This window comes from Dama dama, chromosome 19 (genome assembly GCF_033118175.1).
Source record: "Dama dama isolate Ldn47 chromosome 19, ASM3311817v1, whole genome shotgun sequence".
NCBI lineage: Eukaryota > Metazoa > Chordata > Mammalia > Artiodactyla > Cervidae > Dama > Dama dama.
Window position 1 is genome coordinate 33400856 of NC_083699.1, and position 19696 is coordinate 33420551.

The 19696-nt window shown below is 35.9% G+C and overlaps 1 protein-coding gene across 5 annotated transcripts in view; it reads left to right on the forward strand.

Moving 5' to 3' along the window:
• The window catches only part of FXR1 (FMR1 autosomal homolog 1), a 71227-nt gene that overhangs the window by 42227 nt on the left and 9304 nt on the right, over positions 1-19696 (forward strand). For 3 of the 5 annotated variants that reach the window (XM_061166642.1, XM_061166644.1, XM_061166645.1), the window contains 6 exons: positions 1116-1194; positions 5043-5152; positions 11001-11087; positions 12350-12557; positions 17314-17517; positions 19494-19694. In XM_061166642.1, coding sequence (XP_061022625.1) covers positions 1116-1194; positions 5043-5152; positions 11001-11087; positions 12350-12557; positions 17314-17517; positions 19494-19694 — 889 coding nt within the window. The remainder of the gene's footprint in view (positions 1-1115; positions 1195-5042; positions 5153-11000; positions 11088-12349; positions 12558-17313; positions 17518-19493; positions 19695-19696) is intronic. The other 2 variants (XM_061166646.1, XM_061166643.1) reach the window with 1 other exon arrangement.

Genomic DNA, 19696 nt, shown 5'->3' on the forward strand with positions numbered 1-19696 from the left:
TTGAATTTTAAATATTTTGTCACTGGTTAATTGTGACATCTGTGTGGGCAGGAAAATAATCTGAAAAATAAAACAGGCTTTCCTTCATTAAGACCATCCTTCACATTAGAGTAAATAGATGAGTTTTTGGGTGTGATGATTTTAAGTCTCAACTTTTCATTTAAGTCATATAGTAAATCTGACTGGAGGTCTGATTTTTACTTCTGAAACCTTTAGAAGTAGGCAGTATACCAAAGTGGTTAAGATGAAAGGCTTTAGAGCCATATTACTTGAATTGGAATTTTGTCTCTACCACTTTGAGAAGACTTGGAGAAAGTTACGCAGTTCCCCTGCATAGTTTTCCACATTGTAAAATGAAAATAATAGTGCTTACCATAACAGTTTATGAAGATTGAATATGGATTTTAAATTTTTGCTGTGTATGATATAGTGAGCACACAATATACTTGATTTATGGTTATTAAAGGACAGACATTAAAAGTGGAAGATAATTGTTACTGAGAACTACAAATTCCTTTTAGAGAAGACAACCTGAGCCTCCCCCCATCTTCTAGTTTTTTAAAATTTTAACTGTTAGAGCTTAGGGATTTTAATAGTCATATTAGTAGGTAATTTTTTAAATGCATCTCTACAAAAACAGCCTTTTAAATCGTTTCTTACGTTGAGAAGGAGAAAACAATGCAGACAGCACATACAGTATGTCTTTTTTTTTTTTTTTTTTTCTTTTAATTCACCTGGAGAATCCAACATAGAAGTGTGGGCCAGATGTATTTAGGATGGGGTTAAAATTTCGCTAACATAAGTAAGTTAAACTCTTAGTTTTCGTAGGAGCTTAAAGATGTCTGTTTAGACAGTTTTAGATGTCTTAGGGACCTTAGAGATGTCTAACATTTTGATTGTAAAAGCCTTTTTTCCCTAGCTCTTTAATGATTACGCTTCTTTTTGGAAAAGTACTTTATGAATACTTGCCTTGAAATAGCACTTTGGTCATCTGAGCAGAATCTTGTACTGGAGCGTGACAGTTCAGTTTCTTTTTTCCTTCTTGTGTTTTTGTTGTGGATTGTGGGTTTCTTCAAGATTGAATTTCATGTTTGTTCCCCCACCCTACCCCGCAGAGTGCTGATGCTGTAAAAAAGGCTAGAGGTTTCTTGGAATTTGTGGAGGATTTTATTCAGGTTCCTAGGAATCTTGTTGGTAAGTACTTCTACTAAATGTTAAGTATTATTTAATTACATGTGATGACAATTGAAAATTAGCCTTTTCTGATAACTTTTACCTTCTAAGTAATGTGGAATTTTTAAAAAAATAACAGTTTGGCATTACAGTTTTTCTTAAGCTTTTTCATCCCTTGGCTTCTTTCTTAATATTTTCATTTGCTTGATGCCTTTTTATCTTTCATATATCCATCAAAATTGTAGTACTTTTTTGAGAAGGTATTTGTGGTAATTGTTTTGTTTGGTGCAGAAGAAAAAGTTTGAGTGGACTAGCAATAGGGTAATAAACTTCTACACAGTAGGCTTTGGGAAAGTGATAGTTGTTGCAAAAACCTCAAATAAGGATAAGAAGTCATAGGTCATGGGCAGAAGAGAAGGATGGTGATGATATTAGGGGAGGTTTCACTGTTAAGTTTTTGACACTCTTGATGAAAATTGCTGTGCCCGTGGGTTGTAAGTTAAGTGACAACAGGTTTTGCTTTTGAAGCTGCAGTTAATGAGCATTATAACTTGAGAGATCAGTTGTTTAATAGCTTTGTTAATAATATTCTCTGTATCTGTGTGATCTATCCTTTAAGATGCAGTCTGAAACATAGAGAAATCTTGGTCACTTGTTAAATTATGCTTAGTGATTATCTTAAATGTTTAATATAAGCATCAACATAAAGTAGTGAAATTTTCTAGGGAAATGATTTTTTTATGACTTTTTTGGTTATCTGTTGAGTCTTGTTAGTTTTTTGACCATAATGAAATCGAGCCCCTTGGGCTCTATTTATATATAAGTAAGGGCTTCCCTGGTGGCACAGATGGTAAAGCATCTGCCTGCAATGCGGGAGACCTGGGTTTGATCCCTGGGTCGGGAAGATCCCCTGGAGAAGGAAATGGCAACCCACTCCAGTATCCTTGCCTGGAGAATCCCATAGACGGAGGAGTCTGGTAGGCTACAGTCCATGGGATCGCAAAGAGTCAGACACGACTGAGCAAGTTCACTTCACTCACAGCTTTTCTACCTTTAGGAAAAGATTCTGTACACATTTTACTTGTCAGAGTCTGAAACATTAACAGGTGAAAATTAAAAAACAACAGCACATTTGTGCTATTAAAAATATGTTTGTTTTGGCCAATAACAAGTAGTGTATTTGGTATAATAGTGTACACTACAAGAATTTGGACAGCCTGTTGGTATTCAACTATAGAAAAAGCTTTTCACTTCTGCCTAAACACTTGGATGTCTGTGATATACTACCAGTTAATTTAGCTCCACTTAATCCGTTGCTAGCAATCACTGTGTACTGAGTGGCTGGAGATGATGAGAGGTTAAAATTAAATATAAGTCTTACGAATTTTATATAATTTAAATAAATGGTAAGATACAAAATGTTACCAAATATTCATTGCTGTCAAGAGGGAACATGACCTTTGGCAAGAACGATGCTTTTGAAAATGATTCCCTTTGTTGTTTATATAATGCTCCCATTATTGACAGCTATCAGTACTAACATTTTGGTTGCTGCTTTCACAGAATGTTAATTTAACTTAGATTTCTTCACTTGTAAAAATGATTTGGAGGTGAGTGTGTCCAAGGGTTCTTTCCAGTCCAACAATTCTGTAGAAGATAGCATTGGTCTTACAGAATTTGTGGTAGTGTTAATTTTAAATAAAAATTTTTCATATTTGAGAAATAGGAAGTTGGATATATTTATAGTTCTCAGATTCTTCTCTTTGTTTATCTGTTCAGTGATGTGAGAACCTAACATGTCTCTTGTTTTCCTCTACCCTGGCTTGGTTGGCTTTGTTTATTTGGGTTATTTGTTTACTATTTAGAAAATAAATACTAGCAGCAACTATTATACATTGGTTAAATACTCAGAAGTAGTATAAAAACCTGAGTTGAGTGCTGTCTATTTATAGTAGTACTACATCTTTCTCTAAAATGTTTTCTGGGTGAAGCAGTCTTTTGAGAAATAGTACATTCTTAGTCAAAGTGAAAGAGAAAAAGAGGACTGAGAAGTAAAAGGAAATGAGGACTACTTGGTGGGTAAGTTTCAGAGAGAATTCTCACATATATTCAGGTTCCAAGAGTTCTAGACTTGTTGACCATTCCCACCCCTCCCAAATCAAAAGTATTATGTGAACATTGATTTGAAAATGAATTGAAACTTCACCTCCTGGAAGCCTTCCTTAATCACTTCTCTACTCTGTCCCTTCAGCATTTATGCTCAGTGCTCAAATTATACCACAGGTCTGCTTCAGTTTGTCAATATGCTTTGGAATTTAAACTGTGGAAATGATCAGTTAAAATATTGACGGTCTCTGGTGGGACTAAATAAAACTTGCAGGTAGGTCCTTGCCACAGACCCCAGAAGGGTGATGGATATTCACTCACCACTGGTATAGTTCACAAGAAGTAAGGGGCAGAGATTTTGGGGAGGGGGTATGATGTAACAATCTGATTTTTGTTTTTTCGAAAAGATATTTGCTTATTTTTAGCAGGGTCAAGGATGGAGTTGCTGCTTGAGCTTCACTGTGTTAACATGAAGGTTGCTTTTATATGCTGCTGCTAGGGCTGCTCTGAGAAGACATGCATCATGTGAATTCCCTGTCCTACTCTATTTTGTTTTTTCTCTTGTTCGGTTGCTGCTACCTTTAAATTTAGGGTTATTGGGCAAGGAGGTTTGAAAATCCTATCATAGTATCTGTTGTACTGACTGGCTTACTGTTGCCATTATTCCTTTGTTTGTCCCCCTTCCCCCTTATTTATTCTTTATTGAAAGCTGTTCTGTCAAGCATGCAGTAGGAGAAACTTACATTATAACCTGTTTTAGCCAAAATTAATTTATTGTGGAAATAGAGTGCTGATGTAGTGTAACATTTTAACTGAGGATTTGAACTTAATAACAAGTAAGATGTTACTATTAACTTAGTATACATCTATTTATAGTAATGGTTACCGGAACATTTACTTCTGTTACCAGGTCACTACCCAATATTGCTTTGTTATTTTATGGGTGTATATTAGCTATATAAAAAGTGAGTTCCCTAAGTGAAGAGCATCTTCATATCCTCCTTTTAGTTTGTCCGCTAATTGTCAGATACTCAGTAACTGTTATTTGACAGACTTAACAAGTTAAGTGTGGAGAAGGTAAATAATTTGAATTCTGTGTCATTTCACAATATTTCATATCTAGGAAGACAGCAACCCATATACATTTTGTATGTAGTTGTATAGTTCTAAAGTACTTTAAAAACTTATAGGTGTACAATGTAATACTTGTTAAATGTGAACATTTTATTTCAGTGAAGAGAATATTCATTTTAAAAGAATCTTCAAGTCACAGTTGTTTTTTAAGTAGGACCTTGAAAATAAAAGCCAGGTTGATGACATTGTTAGTTGTTTGAATGATAATATATATAATGTGTCATAAATGTAAACAAATTGATGTAATTAATACCAAAATAAAAATTTTCTTTTTGCCTTCATTTATATAATTCAAGCTTTTGGAATAAATGGGTTGGACTTGATATTTTAAAAATATAAAAATGGTATAGAACATATTAAAAAATAGTTGGACTTTGAAAATATCTTACATGTGAGTAGAGTTATCATTCTCAGTTAATAGTAGCAATGTTAGCCATATTGAAGAGGAGGAGGTTTCATACCAAGGATATGTTTCTCAGTTGTTGTTAGGGTGAGTTAATTGAGAGTAAAAAGATGCAGTTTTGCTTGGTTTTTATAATTTGATAGCAAGTCATAAATTTGGGCTGATGTTGAAATGATAGCAGTGTTGGTTTTTAATTTATTATTATATATGTTTTCTCTTATTAAAGGAAAAGTAATTGGGAAAAATGGCAAAGTTATTCAAGAAATAGTAGACAAATCTGGTGTGGTTCGGGTGAGAATTGAAGGAGACAATGAAAATAAACTACCTAGAGAAGATGTAAGTATTTAAAACATAGTCTTCATGTGCTCCCCCCACCACCCAGTCTTTTATATTTTGAAAATTGTTTTAAGAAAGTTATATCCAGTGAACTACTCTCACTCTGCAGTGGAATTTTTTTTAAGTTCTATTTCTCAGTGCTTCAGTAAAAAGGCCAATTTTGATTAAAAAAAAGACATTAGTTTGATAATCTTATCGGTTCTTTTTTTTTTTTTGTACTTAAGAGTGTAAAGAATTTGGTATTCTAAACAAAACAGTTGGCTGTGAAGGAATTCTTAATAACACTTCTTTGACTTTTTTTTTGTAAGCTCTGACCATTTCTTAATTGAAATCTTTAAGCTTTAACATTGAAAGTCATTCTGATGCCATTGGAGAAGGAAATGGCAACCCCCTCTGATATTCTTGCCTAGAGACTCCGGTGGACAGAGGAGCCTGGTGGGCTGCTGTCCATAGGGTCGCACAGAGTTGGACACGACTGAAGTGACTTAGCATACATGCATGCATTGGAGAAGGAAATGGCAACCCACTCCAGTATTCTTGCCTGGAGAATCCCAGGGACAGAGGAGCCGGGTGGGCTGCTGTCTATGCGGTCACACAGAGTCGGACATGACTGAAGTGGCTTAGCAGCAGCAGCTGATGCCAACTTTCTGAAAATTTTTTTTCAGTCTTTTTGTTACATGTTAATGTCTTGTCCACAGTACTTTTTTTTTTTTTAAACTTCTTATCCACCACTTTAAGCATCACTAAGCTTTGTGGCTCTGGTGGTCAACTCTTTATAGTTACATGTCTGAATATAAGGCAAAGACTTCCCCCTCCCCCACTCCCAAAATTATCTCCCAGAAAGCAGTACATTCACAACTTCTTCAGTTTTGCACAGTGGGTAAATGGGGAGTTCGTTTGCTTATTGGACAAAGTAAGTTTTGTTTTTAAAAAAAAAAAAGACACATGGAGGAAACTGAAGATATTTTATATTTTCTAAGATAAACAGCCTCACACCACATATTGGATGTTGTAAAGACCCCAGTGAAAGATACCATTTCCTTGATTCTTTTAATTAGTTAGGATGTGGTGATAAAAATGAATGAGGAAAAACAAATGACTGTTATGCAAATGGATACTTAGAGATTGATTACATCCTACACAGCTTTAAAAATTGATGTAAACCTTAAGTAATTTTAACTTCATGTTAAGCAAACACCATACTCCACCTGGAGGGTGGGTGATGACCCCATTAAAATCAGGGGTGTCATACTATTATAATTGACACTATCTCTGTTTATATACTTAAGTATAAAATAATGGTGACCCATTTGGCATACCAGGCTTCCCTGGTGATTCAGTCGTAAAGAACCTGCCTGCCAGTGCAGGATGTGCAGGTTTGATCCCTGGGTTGGGAAGAGCCCCAGAGGAGGAAATGACAACCAACTCCAGTAGTTTTGCCTTGGAAATCCTATGGACAGAGGAGCCTGGTGGACTACAGCCCATGGGGTTGCAGAACAGTTGGACATGACTTAACAACTAAACAACAATAGCAGTTTGGCTTATAACTGCTGGCTAGAATTGGTCTGAAGATTAAGGTGTTTACTGGACAGGGTCATTAAATGACTCAATTGTAAATATCTTAGCTTGATAACTAATATCTAGTCTTCCCTTAGCTTGACTTATTCCTAGCTGCTTTCCAGTATTTACCACCTTGTTGCAAGCTGTTTCTTTTAGGATGTCCTTCATAAATTATTACACTTTACTTTGTAGTTTTGGTCATTTTTACCTCCCATTTCTATGCCAGAATTTCTGTACCAGAAATTTAATTGTTAAAAGATACCAAATAGATTATGTAAATTATCAAACAGATTAGGATACAAAAGAGAGGAAGGGGAGGGCACACTGTGCCTTACTCTAAAAGAAACCAATGCTGCTCAGTTTTAATCTGGTTGCTGTGTGGGTATGCGTGTATTCTGTTTTGCTGTATCTTTTAATATTTAAAGAAAAGCTAAAAGCCTAAATAAAACTTTTTAATTTTCAAAGCATTGAACGTGAAAACAAATCTGAAGGTTTTACAGACTTATGTGGGGTTAGTTCGACTAGTCGCATCTGACTCTTTGCAACCCCATGGACTGCAGCATGCCAGGCTTCCCTGTCCATCGCTGACTCCAGAGTCCACTCAAACCCATGTCCATTGAGTCAGTGATGCCATCCAACCTTCTCATCCTCTGTTCCTCCCCTTCTCCTGCCTTCAGTCTTTCCCAGCATCAGCATCTTTTTCAATGAGTCGGTTCTTCACATCAGGTGGCCAAAGTATTGGAGTTTCAACTTCAGCATCTGTCCTTCCAATGAATATTCAGGACTGATTTCCTTTAGGATGGACTGGTTGGATCTCCTTGCAGTCTAAGGGACTGTCAGGAGTCTTCTCCAACACCACAGTTCAAAAGCATCAATTCTTCGGTGCTCAGCTTTCTTTATAGTTCAACTCTCACATCCATACATGACCACTGGAAAAACCATAGCCTTGACTAGACAGACTTTTGTTGGCAAAGTAATGTCTCTGCTTTTTAATATGCTGTCTAGGTTGGTCTAGAAAAGGCAGAGGAACCAGAGATTAAATTGCCAACATCCGCTGGATCATCAAAAAAGCAAGAGAGTTCCAGAAAAACATCTATTTCTGCTTTATTGACCGTAACAAAACCTTTGACTGTGTGGATCACAATAAACTGTGGAAAATTCTTCAAGAGATGGGCATACCAGACCACCTGACCTGCCTCTTGAGAAGCCTGTATGTGGGTCTGGAAGCAACAGTTAGAACTGGACATGGAACAGACTGGTTCCAAATAGGAAAAGGAGTACATCAAGGCTGTATATTGTCACCCTGTTTATTTAACTTATATGCAGAGTACATCATGAGAAACGCTGGGCTGGAGGAAGCACAAGCTGGAATCAAGATTGCCGGGAGAAATATCAATAACCTCAGATATGCAGATGACACCATCCTTATGGCAGAAAGTGAAGAAGAATTAAAGAGCCTCTTGATGAAAGTGAAAGAGGAGAGTGAAAAAGTTGGCTTAAAGCTCAACATTGAGAAAACTAAGATCATGGCATCTGGTCCCATCACTTCATGGGAAATAGATGGGGAAACAGTGGCTGACTATTTTTCTGGGCTCCAAAATCACTGCAGATGGTGATTGCAGCCATGAAATTGAAAGACACTTACTCCTTGGAAGGCAAGTTATGACCAACCTAGACAGCATATTGAAAAGCCATGGTTTTTCCAGTGGTCATGTATGGATGTGAGAGTTGGACTATAAAGAAAGCTGAGCACCGAAGAATTAATGCTTTTGAACTGTGGTGTTGGAGAAGACTCTTGAGAGTCCCTTGGACTGCAAGGAGATCCAACCAGTCCATCCTAAAGGAAATCCATCCTGGGTGTTCATTGGAAGGACTGATGCTGAAATTGAAACTCCAGTACTTTGGCCACCTGATGCAAAGAGCTGACTCATTTGAAAAGACCCTGATGCTGGGAAAGACTGAGGGCAGGAGGAGAAGGAGACAACAGAGGATGAGAAGGTTGGATGGCATCACCAACTCAGTGGACATGGGTTTGGGTGAACTCCGGGAGTTGGTGATGGACAGGGAGGCCTGGGGTGCTGCGGTGCATGGGGTTTCAAAGAGTCAGACACAACTGAGCGACTGAACTGAACTAGGTTGGGGTCATGGCTTTTCTTCGAAGGAGCAAGCATCTTTTAATTTCATGGCTGAAGTCACCATCTACAGTGATTTTAGAGCGCAAGAAAATAAAGTCTCTCACTGTTACCATCGTTTCCCCATCTGTTTTCCATGAAGTGATGGGACCAGATGCCATGATCTTAGTTTTTTGAATATTGAGTGTTAAGCCAGCTTTTTCACTCTCCTCTTTCACTTTCATCAGGAGGCACTTCACTTTCTGAAAGTTTCTCTTCACTTTCTGCCATAAGAGTGGTGTTATCTGCATATATGAGGTTATTGATACTTCTGGCAGTCTTGATTCCAGCTTGTGCTTCTTCCAGTCTGGCATTTCGCATGGTGTAATCTGCATATGTTAAATAAGCAGGGTGACCGTATACAGCCTTGACATATTCCTTTACCAGTTTTGAACCAGTCTATTGTTCCATGTCTAGTTTTAACTGTTGCTTTTTGATCTGCATACAAATTTCTCAAGAGACAGATCAGGTGGCTTGGTATTCCAATCTCTTGAAAAATTTTCCACAATTTGTTGTGATCCACACAGTCAAAGGTTTTAGAGTTGTCCATGAAGCTGAAGTAGATGTTCCTCTTGAATTCTCTTGCTCTTTCATTGACCCAATAGATGTTGGCAATTTGATCTCTGGTTCTTCTGCCTTTTCTAAATCTGGCTTGAACATCTATTTGGTAGTTCTTGGTTCATGTACTGTTTAAGCCTTGCTTGGAGAATTTTGAGCGTTACTTTCCTAATGTGTGAAATGAGTGCAGTTGTGCAGTAGTTTGAACATTCTTTGGCATTGCCTTTCTTTGGGATTGAAATGAGAACTGACATTTGCCAGTCCTGTGGCCACTGCTGAGTTTTCCACATTTTGTTGGCATATTTAACAGCATCATCTTTTAGGATTTGAAATAGCTCAGCTGGAATTCCATCACCTCCACAAATACTTTACAGTGAGATTATTACAGGAACGTTTAGTATCTTTTCTGAAATTGTGGTTCCCTTTACCTTTTTCTTTAACATAGATTATGGCAGTTAACAAGTGGATATTATTTGGAATTAGGTAACTGGATACGAAATCAGTTGGGTTAGGTGCTGATTTTATGACTTGGGGCACATTTTTTTCTCATCTGTAGAATAGGGGTATTTCTTAAAAATGAACATAAATAATATAGTCCTAGAATTACATTACAGATTAAAACTTTCTAGCTCTTTCCCCCCCCCCCTCCTATCTTTCGTTCACTTTGCATCTTCTGTTTTCTGCATGTGAATTCTTGAGGATAGCTCAAGGCTTTCTCACTTCCTAAGCCTAAGTTAGAGTCCCTTGTTTCATGCCTTCCTAGTTGTAATTACTTCTTTTAGAGTCACTACAGCTTTAAGCTCCTTGATAGCTGTACTCTGTACTGTGGCTTTAGCACCTGCCTTGGTGCCTTTCTTCTTTTTAATTTCCCATACTAAAATTCACTAATTAAATTTTTAAAAAATTATTTTGAAAATAAGTCACATAGTGATTTCTTATATAGAATAAAAAGTTGAGCCACACTTAATTCTGTGTTTAGAACCCAAAGTTCTTAAGCCAGGTTATTTAAATAACTGTCAGGAATGATTGTGTAAAATCAAGAAAGTGAAGGACATTGAAAGTGATTGGGTGAGTTTCCTTAGACTGTTCATTTTCTTTAGCCAATAGGAAGCTGGAAGTTTATTTCTTTAAAGAAAAAACAAACATCATTTAGGTATCTTACTTTCCTTCCTTCTCACTGTTTAAAACTGTCTTTTGAAATTCAACTAAGTAAAACAGGTCAGGGTTAATCCTTTCATTTGGTTTAATAACTAAGGTGACTATTTGTCCATATCAGTAATTTCTTTATTTTACACTGTGTAAATATTGAAAGTTTGTAAATGATACTTCTGTTAATGGTCACAAAGTACTTCCAACATACAGATGTTGAAAGTTTTGGTATATGAGCATATATTACAGGGAGAACCTGCCCAATGTGTTTTATGTTTTTAAGGCAAGCTCTACTAAAGATACATCTGATCTGTAAATTCATGCCAGTTTGATGGAAAATTTCTTTGAAAGTTGGTTTTGAATTAGAGGACATAAATACTAAATACTGAGGATGTTTTGTTTTCTTACAGGGAATGGTTCCATTTGTATTTGTTGGCACTAAAGAAAGCATTGGAAATGTGCAAGTGCTTTTAGAGTATCATATTGCTTATCTAAAGGTTTGTACAGTGTTCATATTTATATCATGTTCCTCCACACATTAAACTTTAATTTTATATTAGTATTTGTAGTAAATTTTTAAATATTTTTGTTAATTCAGTTTCATATTTCCCTTTCTGTGTGAAAATATTAAAAGGTCCTTTGCCATAGTAAAATGATTGGCCTCATGTACATTTTTTCTTTTTTCCTCTGAACGTTTATATTTCTTTCCTTCTGTTTAAGACATGGCCACTCTTAACGTTGTTGCCGATAGGAGATAGAACCGGGAATGATGTGGGCTTTCTTGATTACTAATGCTCATCTGTAAACATTCCCTTGAAGGAGATGAGTCCAATGTCTTTTTTATATTGTATACTTGTAGCCCTTAGCAGAGTTGGCACGTGATGGTTACTGGTGCTCCCTGAATCACATGAACTACCTCCATACATATCATTTGATAACTCTTAACCATTGTTTTTTACTCCTATCTGGGTTAATAAAGAGAAAAGGTTTTGGAAAAGAAATACCCTAAAATTATTATAAATTGGAATTGTCATTTTCTATTCTCTTTATTCCTGCTGTGTTTTTGTTGGTTATGGTACTTCGACTGCTGTCTCTAGTTGTGTTTTTCTTTTAGTCACTGAGATAATTGTTTTGTTAATATTTTCAAAGCACCCTTGATTAAGTCATTCCTTTCTTTGAAAAATTTGTCTTTCCAGTACTCTACTGCTTTTTACCCAAGAGCTTTCTCTAGACACCTTACCTTCACATCCTGTAATGACCTCAGTCTCTGAATGACCAAGTCTACCAGTTCAGCTAGACCACAACTCAGTTGTCACTATTTTGATAGGAAAGTAGTTTATTAGTAATACCTGTCATAGGTGGTACTTTACCTCATTTAGCAGAGTTTGATACTCCTTGAAGACTAGGTCTGATAATTAGCTATTAAAGTAGGTTATTTCAGCAGTTGTCTGTTAACCATCCCCTAGGTTATTCTAATACTCATCTGTAAACATTGCCCTGAAGGAGAAGAGTCCTTGTCTTATCTATATTGTATACCTGTAGCACTTAGCATGGTTGGCACATGATGCTAAGGCATTTGGTAAATGCTTGGTGAATTGACCTTGTAAATGATGTTCACTAGGAATACAGTCTACATTGCCAAATAACTGCCCAAGATCACAGCTGCTTTCAGTGGTAGGACCTGAGTATAGCTCAACTCTAGGCTTTAAGAAGACAAAGAAATACATGTAAGATTTATCCTTTTTCATTTTCATTATAGGAAGTAGAACAGCTAAGAATGGAACGACTACAGATTGATGAACAACTTCGACAGATTGGTATGGGTTTCAGACCTTCTTCCACCAGAGGGCCTGAAAAAGAGAAAGGATATGCCACTGATGAAAGTACCGTCTCTTCTGTACAAGGTTCTAGGTCTTATAGTGGAAGAGGCAGAGGTCGTCGGGGCCCTAATTACACCTCCGGTTATGGTAAAAAAAAATTTTTTTTCTTTTTGGTAGTAGTTGTAGTTTAGGTGCTTCAATACATTTTGGTTATTATTGTTCAGTTCATCACTTTATCTTGGTTTTGAGGATAGGAGATAGTTCTGAGGTACATGTTTTAATAGTAGTGACTGTATTTTATATTAATGACTGTACAAGATTTGTAGTGTTCAAGTAGCTGTGTAATGAAACAAGTTTTTGTTAAATTCATAGCTCATGACCATTTTTATTCTAAATATTTAAATATATATACAACTGGTTTTCTCAGATAGTTTCCTTGTACAATCATATACATTTTCCAATAAAAACCTAGTGATAGTGGTGATACTACCAGGATTTACCTTTTGTTTATCCTTTAGGAAAAGTAAAAAGTAAAAAATACACTAGTCACTGTGCTATATTTACATATAGCAAATCTGTACTAGTTTTTAAAATACACTATATTGGTTCACTTGGCAGTTTGAATAGTAATACCTCACATCTGCAATTATTTTGTGAAATATAGGATTTCAATGATATGAGGGCTTTAAAAGTTAGAACTTAATTAACATAAATGAACATTTTTCTAAGATACATTTCACTTTGAAGATGGGACTTAACCCATGTAGGAAGGGGCCTGTGGATGGTGATGGTCAACAATTCTCTAATCCTAAATTTCTTACTTCTTCTTCAGCTTTGGAGTTGTTCCATTTTTCTACATTTGGACTTGGATCTTAGCAGTGACCTGATTTTTCTGTTCCCTTCTCTCTCCTCTTCTCTCTTCTCTACTCCCCTATGTTCATCCAAAATGCTTTGGGAAAATATTTCATAAGCCTTTTCCAGAATAGAAGGCATTTAGGGAAAATAAAAATACATGAAAGCTTATAGTGTACAGATTCCACATCCATATTTCATGTCTGAAGGATCATCTAATGATGTCAGAGTCTTTTTGGTACTATATTTCATTTGTTGTAGAGTTGAATGGTAATTTCCCCCTCCTACTTTTTCATTATTTTAAAGTTAACCCTGTATTGAAACCTGAAAAGAAGAATTCCAGTTAATGTGTTATGTGAAGGATTGAGAATTGCGGTACTGAAAACACATTTAATACAAAAGACAGTAATTAAATAGAGATAAGTACATACTGAATGATTTTAGAGGTACAAATTACTAGTGCAAATAATCAGATTTGGTTTTTTGGTTGATGAATTCATCCAAGAATTTTATAAGCCTCTGCAAAGTCAGCTTATTGATGAGAGGTCCCTCTTTGGCAAAATGCTTTTGTTGACAGTAGATAATAAATTTAAATGAGAAGGTAGAGGAATAACATTTGGATTGAAGAACGCTATGCAAATTGTTCAGTAGATGGCACTCTTACTTCTGAGTCTTTTCAAACTAAACATTGTATTTTCTGAAATGGCTGTTGAACTTAAATGGGCTCCAGAGAAATAAAAATTATTTGAATTTGATTATAGATGTTCTTGTCTACTTAATGGCAGAAGATTTTTTAGGTGAGGAATATATATATAATCTATATAAGGAACATTTTCTGAATTTAACATCTCTGAACTTGTGTTTTACAATGGATGTTGTCTTAGAACTGTAATTGGCAGGATTTTCTTAAGTGGCACAAAAAATATTGTGACTACAATGGATGGCATAGCAGATTTGATAAAATGTGGTACTTTAGCTATTAATTTTAAGTTCAGCATACATGTTCATTTAAAAGAATGTGAACCATCTTCATAAGGTGATTTTAGAAGTTTTAGGGAAATCTGATTTAAAATTCTGTAGAAAACAATTTTTATTTGTTGGAGCCATTACAAATGGGATTGTTTTTATGGATCATTATTTCTTGTAGCCCCCTCCCTAATTTCTGGATTTATGAACTAATATTTTACAAAATTGAGATTGGAATGATTGTGATGACTTCAACAGAGCATTAGTTTTCTGTTGATTATACAGCAAATTAAAAATTCAAAGCCTTTAACAGTACTATTGTACGGTTCTGTAGGTCAGAAATCTGACGTTAATGTCACTGGGCTGAAATCTAAGGGTTGGCATATCTGTATTCCCTTTGGTAGGCTCTAGGAAAAAATCTGTTTCCTTGATACTTCCAGCTTCTAGAGACAACCTCTATTCCTCGGCTTAGGTCCTCCTTCAAGCTCCATCTTAAAAAGCCAGTAATTATAGGTAGATGGGATTTCCTGGTGGCTCAGTGGTGAAGAATTCTCCTGCCAGTGCAGGAGACATGGGTTCAATCCCCGGTGAGAAAGATCCCCTGGAGAAGGAAATGGCGACCCACTCCAGTGTTCTTGCCTAGGAAATCCCAAGGACAGAGGAGCCTGGTGGGCTACAGTCCATGGGGTCACAAAAGAACCGGACTTGACTTAACGACTCAACAACAACAGATTATAGAGAGTCCTTATTCAGCCACCTCTCTGGTTCTCCATAGTTGAGAATGGTCCTCTATTTTTTAAATATTCATGTGATTAAATTGGCCTCACCTGAATAGTCTAGAATAATCCCCAAACCTATTTCCTTAACCTTAATTTCATTTGCAAAGTTCCTTTTGCCATCTCAGAAATGTTTAATATGAAGAAAATGGAGAATTTACCAGTTCATTAGCCTTTTTTTTGTTTTTTGACATTGATAGTTGTCTTTATCTCCTGAAGTCTATTTATGATTTTAGATACCTTCTATAAGTATCTTGAATGCTAGATTTAAATTAAAACTATGAAAATTTTTTTGCTCATGATATTGAGTTAAATACTACACTGTATTTTTAAAGATAATTTGATAGGATCTTTTGTTAAAACCTTTTAAAACGAGATACTCATCTAACCTCAAAATTTGGTAATGTTTTCAGGCAGGGTATGTAGGTTTGTAAATAAATTCAACAAAAGTTTTTATAATTCCCAAGACTTTATTGTTTGTTTTGTTTTAAACTACTCATGAAATGATACATTACCCTTATTCCACCAAACCATGGCATCAGTTAACAAATTCTTTCTTATCCTTTTGAAAAAATAAGTGTTTTGATTCATTTTCTAGTATGAGACTCATCTTAACAAAGATGCAAATGTCAGTACTAGAAACTTGCTACATTTTTCTTAATCCATTCATTACTAGCTACATCTATATGGTATATGGAGAAAAAAGACAGAAGAGTCCTCTTTAAAGGAGAAAGGAAGTTGGTAGGCTTTGTTCAACTTTATGTTTTATTCCTTGAAGAGCTCTTGTATTTTACTTTTTTCATTAAATGACTATGGAGTTAATATGGGGTATTTTTAGTTTATCTTGAAATCATTCTTATTTGCGAGTTTAGCATAGGAACTTCATAATTATGCGGTAAATTAATTTATCAGGAGAAAATTGTTATGTGCATTGCTAGGCTTCCGTGGGCATTTAGAGGTACAAGAGAGCTCCCCTTTACTGTAAGCCAATATGGAAGTAAATCCACATTGTAAAAAGAAAACAACACATGGCAATACTTTATTAATTTTACGTTAATTTTAAGGAAATGAGGGGAGATGTCTGTTGTCAGTTAAATTGGTCTGAAGCTACAGACATTGAACTGGGCTTTTAATTTTAAGGAGATAGATTTGCACATATAGTTTCCCACATTATCAGAAAGTAGTTTTCCTGGGAAACCTTTTGTAAGCTGAAATGGCATAAAGTGAAGAAGCAATTACTTTAGGACACATCTTGCTAATAGATGCAGGAAATAAAGCCGCAGATGCTCACCAGTACGGTTCAAAGATCTGTTGGCTTGATGCTGAGATGCTGAGTTTAGTTCCTGAGGCGGGAGCTGGGGGTGCTGCTCTCCCTGCTTGCTGTGCTTCTGCCTCTTTTAATTGCAGCGGTTTGCTGCAAAGCAAATACTGAAGGCTGTTTTCTCTTCGTGCCCTTTTTAGTGAAAATCCTCTTTGGATTTCTTTTGGTTTGTGAAAACAGATACTAGTGTAAGTCTTTTGTAAAAGCTAAGTGGTGTAAAATGAACTTTTGAAAAGCATAGGATAGCTCTATGATGAAAGGATGAAAAGGTGCCATCCCAGACCTAACAGAGAAGTGGAAATGAGTATGTTAGTGATTGGGTCATATAAATCTGACACATAAATAGTGATTTTATATGATATTGTAGGCTTTTATAGAACCTTTGTGGTGTTTGCATTTTTAAAAAATATTAAATTCAGTCATTAGAAATAGTCTGTAGTTAACTTTCAAAGTTATGCTGAATTTTTGTCTCACTGGTAATGGCTTCATCTCTTATTGTCAGGTTGAAGTTATCCTTTTCCAGAGCAACCTAAAATTTGTTCAGAGATTTGAAATATTGTATTGTTCTAACTTAAGGCACTATTGTGCAAAAGGTAAATTTTATGTACAGCCACTAAAACTGCACTCCCAGTTTATGAGACAATCAATTGTAAGAAATAGCCTGATTTCAGAGATGTTAAATGTGGGGGAAAAAAGTGTTCCTTAAAATCAAGTGATAGAATAGAATACACTATACAATTGTTACTCATTTTTATAAATATCATTAAATTGGCTTTTAAATACTCGGATAGTGGTTATTTTTTTTATTACACTGGCAATTTGTTAAAGACATAAAAGTGGGCAAAATTTTTAAAAAATATTTTCCATATTAAATGCATTTTCATATATTAGTGTTATTTAAACAATGATTTGCAAGAGATTCTTTGAAAAATTTCACTCCTTTCTTAAAATAGAAATATAGTAGGCTTATGTTCTCTTCTTTCCCAAGGTACAAACTCTGAGCTGTCTAACCCATCTGAAACTGAATCTGAGCGTAAAGACGAGCTGAGTGATTGGTCACTGGCGGGAGAAGATGACCGAGAGAGTCGGCATCAGCGTGACAGCAGGAGACGCCCAGGAGGAAGAGGCAGAAGTGTTTCAGGGGGTCGAGGTCGTGGTGGACCACGTGGTGGCAAATCTTCCATCAGTTCTGGTAGTCTTTTATATACTCTGTCAGAATCTTTTCTTTGTAAACAGTATAATTTCATAAAAGTTAATCCATTTCCCAGGACCCCCGCCCCCCGTTTTTGGAAGTTTCTCTTTTTGCTTAACTGTCTCAGGAAAACAGTAGAATATCTACATATATATATGCGTGCACACACACACACAACAACATCATAAGGAAAAGCACTATAGAGTGTCTCTCAGTGAAAGTTTAGCCAGAATATTCAGGTCAGAGTAATTTTAGTTGGAGCTGACTTCTCTGCTTCATTGGTCAGATGTTCAAACTTTGAACGCTTAGGTAATTAGAATTTTTTTTTCCCCTCTAGAATTTCTTGGGTTATATATTTCTGTTTGCCAGAGAGACCCAGATAATTCTAATGTATAGAGAAATATGCTGCTAAGTCACTTCAGTCGTGTACGACTCTGTGCGACCCCATAGACGTCAGCCCACCAGGCTCCCCCGTCTCTGGGATTCTCCAGACAAGAACACTGGAGTGGGTTGCCATTTCCTTCTCCAGTGAGCGAAAGTGAAGTCGCTTAGTCGTGTCCGACTCTTAGCGACCCCATGGACTGCAGCCTACCAGGCTCCTCCAGCCACGGGATTTTCCAGGCAAGAGTACTGGAGAGGGGTGCCATTGCCTTCTCCATAGAGAAATCTAAATACCTTTGTATACAACTGAAAAGCATTTATTGCTACTCCACCACTTTGGAACAGGGAAAAACTGTGAAATCACCTTCTTTAAAAATCTTTTATTGTTTGAGGAATTCACCTGTAAAGAGGAGTGTCTAGAAGACTGAGATTTGAGATATAAGAAACCTTTTACTCATTGTCTTTTTGAAAATTTAAATGCTGTAACTTAAGTGGTGGTGTAGGAGTTGACAGAATGTTCTTGCTTAGCATAATGGGCTGGGGAAAGACTGTCAGGGATATAACCATAACAATTATTGTATGGAATTTGTAGGAAAACCACTGTTAATTTTTTTTTTAAAGTGAATCAAATCACATTTTTCAAAGAACCTTTAAAAAAGTACTCTCTAGTTCTAGTGATAGTCTTCAAGTCCTAAGTTTATTTTATAGACTTTGAGGGAAATAGTTTTTATATTTTAGAACATTGCTCACTGTTACCAAGGTTTAACATTACAGTTTGCTGAATTTGAAAGTAAATGTACTTTACCTAGTGTTTATGATTAATGGATAAACTTAGTGTCTTTTACAAAGATGCTAGCTTGCTAGCTGTTACCAAAGGAAACTTAGGAAAAATCGTGATTAGGTGAATTTCTTCTATAATTTGATTGCTGGAAGCAATAATGCACATAGGTAAGATGGGTATTTTTTTTCCCCTATAAATTATGTCTTACAAACCTTTCCTTTCCCACTCTTACCCTACCATATCCCACCTATACTTTTTCTTTCTGGAGATGGGAGTACTAGTCAGCATTCATTCCCACATTTTCCTATAACCAGTTAGAATTTCAAACTTTTTAGTTTGCCTTTTTTTGTGTAGACTTCTTTTGCTTGCTTCAGTTTGTAATAATAGATTTCTGTTCTGTCATAGAGTGCAGGTGTTGAGTATTATTTGGAAGTATATTAGCTGAATATTTGTTTTCATTTTTATTTCTTTAGCCTCTATACAGAATTAGCTAGGAATGTGAATGTAAAAAGTAATGTGTAATAGTATACTAGTTACTAATGTTTTTAAGACAAGTCCAAGAGAAATGGTAGAAAGCCAAGGTGTTCACTCATTTTGTTTTAATTTTTCATCATCATTTAAAGTTTTTCCATATTTGTTATCTTTCAGGTAAAATAGTGATACAGAAAACATTTTGTCTGAAGACAGAGGATGTATTTTTATTGGGGGAAAATTGAAGTTTATTATTAATTGATATAGTTCAATATAGGTCAAAACATTTCTAATAACTGCAGCTCTCTTAAACAAATATTTCTTGCCTCTGACATGCATTTAGTGCTCAAAGATCCAGACAGCAATCCATACAGCTTACTTGATAATACAGAATCAGATCAGACTGCAGACACTGATGCCAGCGAATCTCATCACAGTACTAACCGTCGTAGGCGGTCTCGTAGACGAAGGACTGATGAAGATGCTGTTCTGATGGATGGGATGACTGAATCCGATACAGCTTCAGTTAATGAAAATGGGCTAGGT